Source organism: Melanotaenia boesemani, chromosome 19 (genome assembly GCF_017639745.1).
Source record: "Melanotaenia boesemani isolate fMelBoe1 chromosome 19, fMelBoe1.pri, whole genome shotgun sequence".
In the NCBI taxonomy this organism is placed as follows: domain Eukaryota; kingdom Metazoa; phylum Chordata; class Actinopteri; order Atheriniformes; family Melanotaeniidae; genus Melanotaenia; species Melanotaenia boesemani.
The window spans coordinates 6,200,587-6,215,037 of NC_055700.1; the positions used below are offsets into that span (position 1 = coordinate 6,200,587).

The 14,451-nt window shown below is 38.6% G+C and overlaps 1 protein-coding gene, 2 long non-coding RNA genes and 1 pseudogene across 4 annotated transcripts; 1 reads left to right on the forward strand and 3 right to left on the reverse strand.

Annotated features, from left to right (window-relative positions):
* The first annotated feature begins 283 nt into the window (after positions 1-283).
* LOC121630198 lies at positions 284-1,787 on the forward strand. The gene is made up of 3 exons (XR_006008487.1): positions 284-545; positions 1,306-1,366; positions 1,466-1,787. It is a non-coding gene; the product is annotated as an uncharacterized LOC121630198 (long non-coding RNA).
* Positions 1,788-3,846: 2,059 nt separating this feature from the next.
* LOC121630399 (NACHT and WD repeat domain-containing protein 2-like) lies at positions 3,847-4,993 on the reverse strand. Its single transcript, XM_041970683.1, has one exon. The coding sequence runs from the start codon at positions 4,852-4,854 to the stop codon at positions 3,847-3,849; it is 1,008 nt and encodes a 335-aa protein (XP_041826617.1). The 5' UTR covers positions 4,855-4,993.
* An 866-nt stretch (positions 4,994-5,859) lies between these two features.
* LOC121630400 lies at positions 5,860-8,281 on the reverse strand. Of its 2 annotated transcripts, XR_006008524.1 has the most exons (5): positions 8,254-8,281; positions 7,945-8,049; positions 7,710-7,759; positions 6,614-6,718; positions 5,860-6,259 (listed from the first exon to the last, which is right to left on the reverse strand). It is a non-coding gene; the product is annotated as an uncharacterized LOC121630400 (long non-coding RNA). The 2 variants fall into 2 exon arrangements; XR_006008523.1 differs by lacking the exon at positions 8,254-8,281 and having other exon boundaries at positions 7,945-8,140.
* A 1,758-nt stretch (positions 8,282-10,039) lies between these two features.
* Positions 10,040-12,524, reverse strand: LOC121630401 (annotated as a pseudogene).
* Between the last annotated feature and the right edge of the window lie 1,927 nt (positions 12,525-14,451).

Below are 14,451 nucleotides of genomic sequence, written 5' to 3' on the forward strand. Positions count from 1 at the left end.
TAAGAAACACTACCAAAAGTAGGGAAAACGTCTCCATTTAGTCAGGTCCACGGTCCTTCAGAGAAGTTGTGTGTTTTGTGAGGTTGGCATTTTAGAATTATATTTGTTTTATTACAAAACATAGAACTTAAACAGCTGAATTCTGTCCCCGCCCACTCACGTGTACACGCGAACAAAGGGCGTGCTTCAGGTCCTGTGACCACTAGAGGGCCCCCGAGAGCATTTAGGTTTTTTTTTTATTTTTTATTTTTTTAACTTTTTTAAATTTCTTTTCTTTTTTCATTAATATAATTTTTACATGCAAACATGCATGTGACAAAACATTCTAAAATTTTATGTAAAATCGATTGTGTAAACAGACAACTGCTGCTACAGTAACTACCGTCCCTCTTCTCTATGCTCCATGCGCTCAAGCTAATGTGTGCAACCAAGCATGTGCGCAGCTAAAGAGGAGGTGGAAGAGCAGTCGCAAAAAGGACTTCTTCGGGGTCAGGAAAAAAGGGGGGGAGAAATGAAGTAAGAGAGAAAAAAACGGCGAGATATAAGTAAGTTTCCTCTAGTCGGAAAAGTCCCTAAATATTTGACATTTTGATCCAACTGGTGGAGTATAGCCTATAAAAGCTAATTAGCTAGCTTCTAAGAACTGGAGGATTCATTTTAGCTGGTGGGTTAATTAGCCTACTATTAAAGGTTAATGTTCTTGTGTTTGTGGACTACTGAGGCCTTAACTTTTATCAAGGCGATTTTTCTTTACTTTAGGTCACTTTCTTCATAAAGATTTTTCCCTCAATAACAACTTTAACAAACGTTTAGCTAATTGAAGACATCGCGTTTGTTTAGTAGAAGACGAGTTTGCATAGAGACGTCATGAACGCAGAGAATTGTGCTAACGAATTAGACTCAGATATATTGTTTTTTGCACAAGATAATAATTATGTGAATAAAATTAACAGTCTTTTTACATTAATATGCTCATACGTTATATGAAATATCCCCAGGAGCACTGTAATCAGTCCAGGGACAGTCCACCAGTACAAAGAAACTGTCACCGTACACATTTGTCTAGCAAATTATCCCTGAAAGATTAATTATAAGATGCAATCATATGACAGGGGACTTGTTATTAGAAACAGTCATACCACTTAAAAAGTTCTCAAACAACTTTGACTTGTTCCACTGGCAGATTTCTTTCTGTTTTTTTTTATAATTACAAGTAAAAACACACTGGAGTACGAGTCTTATATTATTCAAATATGACATCTAACATGGATGGCTTTTGTTGTTGTTTTTTTTCCCCCATCTTAGGTTTATCTTCATCCTCTGCAGAGCAGTCTATCATCCTGCAGTATGCCTGCTGATTTACCTGGTGGGTGAACAACAAACTGACTTTGTGATGACACACTGCATTACAGAATATTCTGAGATTAATAATTCAGTCCAAAAATGTTATTTTAATATCCTAAAGGTCCATCTTCGGTGGTCACTGAGGTTGATGCCACATCTGTGTCCTCTGCAACTTCCGTTTTCACCATGGATCAGGCGCTCCACTAGTTTACCCAGCTGAGTGACTTTCTTCTCAGACTTCAGAAAGAACTGATCGGGTATTCAGAGGGCCACTGCCTATAAAGGAGAATTTAATGTTCTCCACAACAATATGGCTGAAGCTTCCACCACCACAATACCTAAAGACAAATGTTCAGTGGCGAAAGTTCAAGCAGATGTACATCTCTTTATTTACATAAGTATTTATAGCTTTTTAAAAATATTTTATTATAATTGATAGATGTTTATTTTATTTAGATAACATATGAATGAAGTAATGTTTATTTTAGTGATTTTAATTGCAGTTCTAGTTTTTATAGATTTTTTTATTTTTTTGCACATTTCTGTTACAGTTTACTTAAAACCAGAAGTAATAAAGCTGTTCTCGGTTTTACAGTAAATACATTTTATATTGGTCTATTTAATTACTTTTAGTGGGTCTGTGGTATTCAGTACCCCAGTTGGTACATCATCACTTTGAATATAAAATGTAAGTCATTCTTAGGCCACATTTGTAGCTGAATTTGTTGTGCAAGTGGAACCATAGTTCCGGTTTGTGTTACAGAGAGCCTGTATGATGGAGACACTTGCGTGCTATGAAATAAAGAAAGATGTGTTCATTCCTGACCCATGTCAGAGTTGCCTCATGTCTTTGAATATAAGCTCTTCTGCGGTATTTATGTAACACAATTTATTCCCATTTCAGGTTAAAAACAATAGAAGGGTGAAAAAATACCTGGCTGATAAAAGGATGCTGCGAACAACCTCCTATAACTGTGTAGGTGTTTTATGTATTGCTTTCTGCGAGGCCAGCAGGGAGAGTTGCAGAATATTAACTAAGATTTTAAATTTGGAAATCTGTCTTCTTCCATAACCTCTATGACTGTCGATTACAATCTAACAAAAAGTTCTCACATCTAGTTTTATAAGTAAAAACATAATGACAGATTAGTAAATTAAATAAGTTTATGGTAGATGTGAATAATAATTAATTATTAATTAGTACAGACAGTAATAGAGGGCCCCAAGACTCAAGTTTTGCTTAGGGCCCCGGAGGCTCGGGCTGGCCCTGTCAGTTACTATCCAAGTACCTCAGCATAGCAGAAAGATGTATACCACTACGACAGTGCTATACATCTTTCTGCTATGCTGAGGTTTTTGTGTTGATGTTCAAACAACAAAGGTTCCCTGTAATAAAGCCAAGACACTCCATTTTGGGAAAATGTGCGATAAATATGGTTCATGAAATAGTCTGACTAAATTCATTCATAGTCTAAGTAAATGTTATGATAAGGAGTTGTGCTTGGAGTAACATCTTAAATTAGTAATATGGACATATTAAAGGTCTTTGGTGGTGTGTGGACCCCCATATCCATACGACACAACAGATGACTGAGCTGTTATTTGTAGCAGCGCCTTACAGCGAACTGGCAGATAGCATTCACACAGCATTGTGTTCAGTGTCATTTAAGCATAAACGTGCACAATTTCTAGCTACAACAAGGGGACTACCCCATTGCCGTGTGTGAGACACACACTACATTCTTTGACTGTGTCAGCTCTAGTGAGTGACTGAGGATATAAAGTCAGACTACTGTAGTAAAAGCCATCTTCAGTGAGCAGTTGTTATAATTAGTCTAATATAGCTTGTTTAAGAGAACTTAGATTTCCTCTGAGCAAGGAGGGAACACAAAGTCATGTTATGTATTTTAAGTCAATAGAAAGTAATTACTTAAATTGCAGACAGGGAACTTTCTGGGGAAATGTCAGCAAATCTTATGACACAAAACATGAAAAGGCATGTGGTATTATCTGTTTAATATGAATATACAAATTGTTTTATTTCAAATAAATGTCACAAAGTCAGTAATACACATAATACAAAACAAACTAGTTCAAAGGGTGGAGATAATCATCATGAAAGAAGACCTGCTGAAATGAAAACAGTAAAATGGTGCAGTTTTAGACAGAAAGTTGAAAATATTCTCTGGTCAGAAAACAGCTGGTAAATCTACATTTTGTCATTTAGATACATGTTTGTAATTTACATGTATTGTACAACCTTAACGCCATGTAATAGTAGGTTTGGCTTGAGGGAACCAGATGAATGGTGTTTTATCAAAGGTACACCGTTTCTGACCTTTTAAGTTTTCTTTGGCCCTGGCTGACTCGTCCTCATTGATCATTACATCTATAACAGAGTACACACCTACAGACCCATCCTCAAATCCCACAAATACACACTGCTGCTCACTCACAACCAGAGTTGAAGGATTTTTAAACAGATGCACACTTCCTATTCTTTCACTGTCTGAAATCCATGTCACTGTGAGCATAGGACCTGCGTGCAGAGAACAAGCACATAAGGATGTCCTGGTTGGTGGGACGGGATATTTGAGCAACATAACGTCCAGTTTTGTCCAAGCAGGCTTTAATGATGGGGCCATCAGCTTTGAATGAGCACAGTCTGACCGGAGATAGATCTAAGAGGTTGATGGAGTCGTTGTCAGTGGACAATAAGGCATAGCTCCCACAAGAGGTCATTTGGAAGTCTTGTGGCTGACAGTGAAACATATGTGGCAGCTGAAAGTGCCAACACACCGTCTCCTCTGCTACATTCCAGGTGTACATTGCCCCTGAAGCAGTCATGACCAGCACAAAGTCTGGGTGCTCTGAAAGTGTGTGGAAAGCAATGACATGCTCCAAGTTCTCCACGCAAGAGAAACGCTTGCTGATTGAACCTGACCACAGGCTTGCAGCCAGCAGGTCTCCACCATGGAGACCAATGAGGAATGTGCTCTCCAGTGACACCTGGGCATCAGATAGGTACAGGTGTATGCTGCACACTATACCTCCACTGATAATCTTCCAAACATGGGAGAGCCCTTGCTTAGAAATACTCACTCCAAAGTTACTATTAGGAGTGATGAGAACATCTGTAGCTCTGCTGCCGCTGATCCGCACAACATTCTCACCTGTTTCTGTCAGCCAGACATAAATTTCACCTGCTGACAGTGACACAAGGTGGACGCCATTTGGAGACAGTTGCAGCTTCTCAACAGGACCATCATGCAAGAAATAAACATTTGGAAGTCCTCCATCTGAACTCCACCTCCAGACTTCCTCTGACTGGTTTGTAGTGTAGAAGCACTTTCCTGTTTGATCAATTAGCACTTCTTTCACTTCTCGCCCCATTTTTGGAGCTGTTCCTGCAGCATGGATCATCTCAGAGTCCCACACTGTCAGGCAGCCATCATTAGTAACACAAACCATATCTGAGACTGTTTTGAGAAGTATTTGGGGCTCCTTCATTGTTTCTAAGGAAAGGACACACTCTCCAGTGCCGATCCTCCACACCAAGACAAGGGTGGAGGTGTCCAATACAGCTAGGAAAAGGTGACCCTCCTGGGCGAGCAGTGCTTGCTTGAAGGCCCTCCTTCGTGGAGCCAAAAACTGGTCCCACAGTTCCCATTTAGATGAATCCCACAGTGTCACCTGATGGGCTTGGCACACCAAAAGAGTGCTGATTTCATCAGAATAATCTGTGTTGAGGACATTTTGTGTTTTACCTTGATTAAGGTTTTCTTTCACAAGTTTGTGTGGTTGTAGTTTGTTAGAAACACTCCATACAGTTACATTTCCTGCTTGTCTTCACAGAGGATAATCAGCATAACTGCACAGTGGCTTGAGTTTGAAAAGGTGCCAAGCAAACTGCTGGTTTTGATGTCAAATATGGACACCATGCCATCCTCCTGCCCACACAGAAATATTTTACCCCAACTTGTAGGATTTATGCAATAAAATTAAATGACAAATTCAAATAATTTTAAGACAAACCTATCAAATAAACCTTACATAATAAATATTCATTTGTGTAATAACGCCTATTTATTTGAAATGCATAATCCTTAGGTTTATGTATTTTTTATTAATAAAGTATACTTACTTTAAAATAATGAATATATTTCAAATACATAAAGTATATTGTTTGAATTACATAATAACCAGGTTACCTATTCTAGATAAATAGCATTTATTTATTTTAATCATGTCACTTATGCTTATGTAATTAACCAAATTAATTAAAATCTATCACATTTATGTAATTCTCTTCCACTCAGTACTAACAATCTTAATTAACATGTATAAAAGCATCTTTCCATCTCACCCCCCCCACCCAACCTTTTTTCTCCATCCAGAGCTGGGATAATGACTTATATTATAATCCTTCCTTGTACCACATGGAAGTGGCTAAACTGTAAATAAAAAAAAAACTTGAACTTTCAATTGTAAGAAAATATATTTGCATATAAAGCATGACATGAGGTAAAAACACAAACCATAAATCTGCCTAAAATGTCAAATAATTCAGCTCAACAGAGCAAACTGCAAAACTACCAGTGCAATAACTTAATAAACGGCACTTGGAAATTAAATTACACTAACTCCCATGTTCAGTCATTAGACACCAAAAGTAAAAACCTTTTTTTCTTTTTTTTGTGAAGCACAAAGACATGTTTTATTGTTTCAAAGTTCTCACTCTCTTGGTTGCCAAAACAGCATCAGAAAGTAACACAGGAAACTGGATGTTGGATATCAGGTCTGTTCCCTCCATCGAGTTTAAAGACAGATCGTGAACACACCCATCTGCTCTGACTGTGTAGATGCCCATGGTCTTCTCTACAATATCTGCCTCAGCCTCTCTGGAACCAATGTCCTGGAATAAAAAGAGAACAGAAAGATCAGCTGTGTGACCCTAACCTTGACCTTCAAAGTATAAGTAGCTCATCCTTAGGACAACAGAGTTAATTTGAAGCTCTTTCTTTAAAGCACTGCATATATGTGTTCATGAGAATGAGATGGATGCAAGTTCAAGGTACCAATGACCTTAAGACCTTTGATCACCTTCTAAAAGCCTGGAAAAAAAAAACCAGTCAAAGTCAAAAGGATGCATTTTGTATTCTTGTTAACATGATTATACACAGCCCACTCTAAAAAATGTACACTTTTCTATCAAAACAACTATTTAAAATCTTATAACTATTCTTTAAAGTAGTAGTCTTGTTCTCACATGTTTGTGTTGATCCTCCACTGAGGATGATTCTGTGCTTCTTTAAGACGGAGGGATTTTCGGAGAGACTGCAGAGACTGCCCTTTTTCCAATGAAGCCTGTGACCTGCCATAAAAATGCAGTTAACAAAACTAAAAATACACAGATATATAAAAATACAGAACCATGAACCCCCAACTGATTTTGTTCAGAGAGATTAGTGATGTAAATACGTAGCCAGTACTGTACATTGATGCAGGGAAAATACTGAAGAAAAGGAGGCAAACCTCTCCAACCCCCTCTCTCTCTTCTACCCACCACCATGTCTACTCACCTCCTCTCTCCTAAGCTCTTGTAGGGATAAGGTTTACTCCTCTATCCAACCCTCTCCAAACTTTCTCACTCATGCCATTATCTCTCTCTCTCTCTCTCTCCTTCTTATCCTCCACACTAGGATAATAGAGTTGATGCACAAGTTCCACAAATTCCTGACAGGATGATCTTTATTTCCTGTATATACAATAAGTTTATGTGATTAATTAGGTGTTCAGCACTACTCGTGAACATTGTACACTTTCCTGCCAAGGTCACAACAATTAAAAATATGACAATTATCCTTTAAAGTAATATTTTTTTCTCATATGTTTGAGTTGAGCCTGGGCACCTAATAAATCACTTAAAATATTAGTATGGTACAGTAAATAAAGATGCAGTCTTCCAGTCAGGAAGTTTTGGAGTGTGTGCATCAAGCCTGCTCTAAGTCACAATGTATTTTGCCCAGTTTTTTGCTTCCTAGTGACAAAACTTGACCATGTGATGTAATAAACAGGGGAGGTGCTGGGCAGCATTGAAAAGTGGAAATGATTAAACTTGTTAGTGCCTTTAAAAAAAGAAAGAAGTGGTGAGCTGTCTCTCATCGGCCTAAGAGAGGATAGTAGGAGTAAGAGAAGGGCTGGAGGAAGGATGATAGGGAAGAGAAAGGACCAACCTTTCCCTATCCTAAACCTCTCTCTGCCTTTACCCCTCACCTGCTGGAAATGCCACCCTTCTATTCAATAGATTCAGCCCCAAAAGCAAAAACAATTCATGCTTCCAAATACGCTGAATTATGACGTACCTCTTAACATCCGGCTTTGGCTTTACTGACTGCCTCAGATCCTCAGCTGCCTTTTGACAGATAAACAATAATTATCCCATTTTTTCTTTCCATGGACAGCAATCCTAAATATACTACAAGGTATGCTAATGGAGGAAGACCTATAATTATCTGAAAGGCATTTCTTACTAAAAAAAACTATGTCAATGAAGTTAAAACTGCTGGTTTAAAAGAGCTATAAATTGTGTGTCCTCACCTTGTTGTTTAGGCAAGGATTGTCGTCTTTGGCATAGTGGGTTTTAGGTGCCAGGACCCGGCCCTCTTTCTCCTCAAAGTCCTCTGGACCAAGTGGATTTACTTCCTACAAAGTGACAGCACTACCACTACCATGTGGGCATTTCTCATTCTAACCAAACAACCTATGGACTCAATGATGAATTAAAGGTGGTCAAGGTCAATGTGTCCTCATATCCGTCCCATTCTCATGAACGCCACATTTTATCAGGTACATCTGGATGAAAATTAATTACATCTGGCACAAAAGTCGGTAGACTGACATACTTACCACATATTCTTTAACCAGTGTGTCCAGGTTTTCATTGATAGATGCTCAGACAGCTCAGCACACAATCACGCCTCACGTTAATGTCTTCATTCTAAAAAGAAGAAAAAAAACATGATTCCATGCTTGTCAGTGTCAGAGACATGCTAACACAAAGGTGCTGAAGCTAACAAAGCCACTGACATTTCCCTACTTGACCACCCCATCACCTTGTTTTACCCCACTCAGGTAAAGCTCTGACAGGTCTAAGCCTATTTATTAAATATTTTTGAAAGGGCCAGAAAAAACATTAGAAATATTTTATGTATGAGCTTTCCTATTCCCACAAACCATAATATGCTTATCAGATTAGACGACAAAAAAAAACAAAACAAAAAAAAAAACACCTATATTATCCATCTGTGCCATTATGGCAGTGATCTTTTGTCCGGCAGCTCCACCTTTGGCATTAAAAACCTTGATCAGGTTGTTGGTGTGACGGTCCGGTTCTCCAAGGAATTTGGAGGTCAGAGGTACAGTTGTCAGTCACATAAACTCTAAGTTGATCTGTAAAAGACAACATAGACAGGATACAGATTTTAACAGCTCATAAAGTTCATTGATAAACCAAGTTCCTACACGTCAGATTCACACTTACCTCACCGACATCAAAAAGTGCTGGCTATCTGTTTTGGAACTCTGAGAACCTGCTGTTTCTAACTTGCTGTGTGTTCGATATGTGTGACTCAAAAGTTTCTTCCAGCTTGTGAATGAGCAAGGCCGGTCTAGATATACACATGGATAACGGCCTGTCTGGCTATGGTGGAAATGTCTCAGCCTACAATGTTTTTATAACTCGTACCTGGTAGATAACGAACTGTCACACAGCACCTGCGAATGAAGACAAAGAACAGTGAATCAATTAGGTTATTTGTAAAATGAGCAGCATGTCAGCTTGAGTTTGTAGCTAGAGTTTAACAGCTTTCACGATGTTACAAAAAAAGGCACCTAAAAAGCCAGCTCTTTTTCAAAGTGTATAATGTACAACAATACCTGAAAAACCCACACATCCAACCATGAACAAGATCAGACTTTGTAGGCCTATTGACTTTTTGGTAATGTAAATCAAATCATTTATATTTTTAACATTCTTACTCTAAACATTCCAGCTTGATACTGGAAACCATTTTAAAATTACATGAACTGTAAATTACTATGAACTACATGTAAACTTTTTACATTTTGATGTGTACATCTTTCAGCTTATACTTATACGAAATCTATGTTGCCACATGGAGGTGAGAACACAGGAGAATAGGAGAACCAGAAAAATACACCAAGAGTTAGGTATCTGAAAAAAGGAATATGAGTGAGAAGAAAAGCTGCATCTAACATTCAGTTCTGTAACCCAAGTCAGTATTTAAATATAGTACTTTACAAGGCAGTCGCTCACCTAACACTAGCTAACATGTTAAGAGTCCAGATTCTTGACTCCATTAGATTCTTGTACGGTTCTTTACTTTCGTTAATTATAAGGACTATTTAGCATAGTTTGCTATGTTAAAATCATTGAATCGTTGACCTACACACATTTCCTACTAACGGCAACCTGTAGAGAACATGTCTACCAAACGCACTGTTAGAGGCAGCATGACCAGCGACGTTTAACGAGCAGGGAAGCGCGCGCGCGTCACCTCCCCCCAAGATTTAGCTGCTTAAAATAGATCATTAATTAGGCTTTGTAACATCATAACAAGAGAAATCCAACAATTTTGAAATCTTCATATCTTGTATGACAATGTAAACAAATTCAAGCAAATTCTGTGCAGCCACACAGGAAAAGAATGGGTTTACTCAATGCTGTGACATTGGAAGATAAAAACAGCCAAACTACCATTGGATTGGTTTTAATCACAACAATGAACATTGTTACCTCCACCAAAGCTGAAGTAATTTATTCTGCGGTGCTGGTTCATCTGTCTGTTAGCAACATAGCTCAGAAAGTTATGGAGCAATTTCCAGGACATTTTCAAGAAACCTCATAAATCAATTAAAGAACAAGTGATTAGATTTTGGGTTTGATTTGGATCACCGCCTGGATCCAGGAATTTTTAAAGAATTCTTTACTATGGGGTGAGAGAGATAATTTTGCCATTAGAGCTTTTAACTAAAAAAAAAATCCCACAAAAACTTAGAAAAAGGGCTTAGTGGAGGTCTGCGTTGTCTGTCTGCTTCTAGGTGATTCTAAAATCGTCCTTTAAGATGTAATTTTAGTATGGTCGTACCAGAGTGCCACAGTGAGGTGTGTGCATGCAGGAGTCGAGCATACAGAGGCAGACAACAGGAAGTCAATGTCTGGTTCACCAGTGCCTGTTGTCCCGATGTCACCTTCCTCCCTGAACCTCTCAGCATTGACGCCAACATCTTCACACACTGTTTCCTTTCCACTGATCCCAGCTGTGCACAGACATATCCTGTTTTCTGTCCACTGCCTTGTGGATAATGTAGTTTGATGGCTTGCAGGAGACGTGCTCGGTGAGGATGAGTTGACACCTGGAGGCAGAGAGGAGAGAAGGCTCCTTAATATCTGCTCATTGCAGTTGTTTTCAAGTTGATCCAAGCCAACAAGGATTAGAATGAGAGGCTGTTTGGAGGAAGGGAGGAGGGTGAGGAGTGATGCAAGATGCTCTTCAAGTTCAGACAGACTAGTGTCAGAGTTAGATCTTCTAAGATCTTGGTATGGTATGGTACTGAGCTCATTGCTACAGTAAGAGACTTGCTCTTTGGTGCTGCCTTCATGATGACAATAGATGAATAGATGTTGGGCTGCAGTTGGATATAAGCTCACTGTGGCTGCTAATGCAACTGGGACTGTCTGGGTCACTGCTAATGATGAAGTTGGGATTCTGCTTCATGGAAGACTGATAGCCATATCTACAAGCAATCTGAGAACACAGACTGGACAGCAGGTGCTTTGGAGATTTGTTGATTGACAGATTGCAAAAATAACTGATCACAACAAGATCGCTGTCTGTTACCCAGGACTTTATCTGTGGAGAGGGACAGAGAATGTGTGTGTTACTGACAACACATGTTACAGATACCTGCAGCTTTGTCCTATATTGCCCTTCTAATGGTTAAATAGCAGCTTGCAAAAGTATTTACCTTGGTGTTACTAATCATTTGAATTACAGCCTGTAATTTAAATAGACATGTGATGACTTCAAAACCCACCAAAAAAGTCACCGAGAGGCTGAAGTTGGGTCTTTCCTCTTTGTATTAAAATATATATATATATATATAAAAAAAAAATAATAATAAAAAATAGCACATTAAAAAATCCGCTGAGATCCAAAATTATACGTTTTATAACTTTATTGCAAAAGAATAAATTTAACTTAATACAACATGTACTAACTTAATCCAAAGGCAAAGAAATAAATCACAGCGATTAACTAAGGTGGCGGTCAACAAAGAATACGCGACCCACACACCCTCTCTCTACCAGACCAAAACACACACACACACACACACATCACAGGTGTCTTAATTAAACTGGAGAACCACCGCCCATAACCAAGTGACCAACCCAAGTGGTTAACAGAAGTGTAGTTATTTCGTGTTGTTTTGTCATGATACCAAACATGCTTCCATCATCATAGTTTTGCCCAGAATTGAAATTCAAGGTATCTCCACGTTGTGCTTGAGTTCTCTGTTGAACATTGTGTTGAGGTGAACTTAGTGAAGGCATGTGGTGCTTTAAAGACACAGATTCAGAACACACACATTTATAAAGCGTTTCTTTAGACCTTATTGCTGGATCTCCATGACTTTTTCCTTGTTTCTTTTGTGTTGTTATTGTGGAAGAAATGTAGCTGCATTTGGAGACAGAATGTATGTTTTGGATTTCGCCTTTCAAAATAAGAGTTCATACCATCAGAGATCCCTGTAGTGGAATTTCTCCCACTTATGGAGTTGAGTGATCGCAATACAGTTAGTTTTGCTGTATGAGCAGCTATTTCTTCTTCAAGTTGAAACTGTTCCTTTCTTTTCCTCAAATGTTCCTCCGCTTCTTGCAGTTGATGTTTTTCCTTTAATAATCGTTGCCTTGTTATTAAAGCTGCCAAATCAGCCTCATCTTTAAGACGAGCAGAAGCGGTAAATGAAACAGCAGACTTTCTCCCAGTGGCAGAAGTTTGTGCTCCGGTTACTCGGCTTCCAATATTTGAGACACTGTCACTTGGTTTCACATCATCTTGTATCTCATCCTTATTGATGGAAGACAGAGCCTGCATTTCCACTAGAGGTTCAACTGTCTCTGAAGATGAAGGAAGAGTAGCTTGTTCATTTATAGCAGCAGGATCAAGGCTATCATTCTGGAATAAGTCCTCTGGTCCACTTAGCCACTGTTTAAGAGCTTCTACTGTATTCCATAATGCTTACAAACCACTCATTTTGCCTATTTTGTTCGTCTTCAGGAAGTAAAGGAATCAGTGTGTTATGTGACAGAGTTGCAGTTTCCCAAAGATTAATCAAACTTTCCATCTGGTGTCGCACATCAGATACACTGTCTCTTGTTTTCATCAGACTTTTCATTTCTGGAAAAAGGGTTTTGATTTTATTAACAACCATTTTGCGTCCTTGCTGCAGTCTCTCGGTTTTATTTGCCAGGGCCTTGGCTGTAAGCTTAATTTCTTTTTTCCCGTTATTTATTTCAGAACTTTGGACACCAGCATTTGTTTGACTCATTTTTCAGCTTTCATTTAATTTACATTTCAGCACATTTTTCGCAATGTCCACAGCTCACAATTCATCCAAATAAAACGTCACATGTCCACAGCAGCGGTAACTTCGAGACACACACACACACACAGTTCATAGCTCTCAAGAATGTTCCACACTTGAAAAGCCATACGGTATCGGCGCACTGGGTAATCCAACTCACAACGGTAAACAAACAGTCAGAAGGTACAGATGATCATAAGGCTCCAATACACAATCCACATCCTTTCCATTCACTTGGTTGCGTTATTCATTTGTGTGTGTGACTCCGTGAATTGTTTGCTAAGCAGCCGCGCATACATCTGTCTTGCATCCAACACTTGGTCAGGAATCCAATCCATTTGATATTAATCCTTATCCTCGAGATCCATTCATTGACTCCTTTTCCTGAGGTCCGTAATATCGTGTTCTTTGTTGACAAAATGTGATGACTTCAAAACCCACCAAAAAAGTCACCGAGAGGCTGAAGTTGGGCCTTTCCACATTAAAAAAATCCGCTGAGATCCAAAATTATACGTTTTATAACTTTATTGCAAAAGAATAAATTTAACTTAATACAACGTGTACTAACTTAATCCAAAGGCAAAGAAATAAATCACAGCGATTAACTAAGGTGGCGGTCAACAAAGAATACGGCGACCCACACACCCTCTCTCTACCAGACCAAAACACACACACACACATCACAGGTGTCTTAATTAAACTAGAGAACCACCGCCCATAACCAAGTGACCAACCCAAACCATAATCACTGTAATAAACTAATACAAAACAACCCAATAAACAGAAAATACAACATTTAACATTCTTAATATTTATGGCTCCCACAACATATGTGGAACACAAAGTTAACCAATTAAAATCTTCTAAAATAAAAACTTCCAGCAGATATTTTCCTTTAAAAATATTTTCTCCTCTATAATGAAAATTATTAAATGAAACTATAAAACACAAAATTTTCTTCCTCATACTGTAATATTAAAAAAATAATATCTGCATTTAATATTCCTGGTTTCATTTAGTTGTATTCTTGAACTGTATAAATTCCTCAGTGTGATCTGGACTAGTCGAGATAAACAGTGTGGGATCTTCGTGTGAGGCTTGGGTTCGTGCTCCAAGATTGCTGCAGAGGACCCGGGTCTCTGTGCCACCCTGGTCCGTCTCTGGCCTCCGTTGTCGCATTTGCATGATTTCACTCACCACTCCTCATCACTGATCACTCCTTATTCCTCGTAATTTGCATTTCTTTTGGTTATTATTTAGGAAGTTGATTACTGTCAGCTCTTCTTTTTTCTGTGAAAGCCGCAGGAAATTTTCTGGTGTGTTTCTGTTCGAGTGTAACAGCTGGTTGTCTGGTGACGGCTTGAAGGGTCGTTGCCTTCTATTTGTTGTGTTTTTGTCTCCTCTTTCTTCTTTCTTCCTCTTGCTGTCCTCCTTCTT

Excerpts from the sequence above, each read along its gene's own strand:
- LOC121630399 (XM_041970683.1), bottom strand. The coding sequence starts at position 4,854 with ATGAAGGAGCCCCAAATACTTCTCAAAACAGTCTCAGATATGGTTTGT.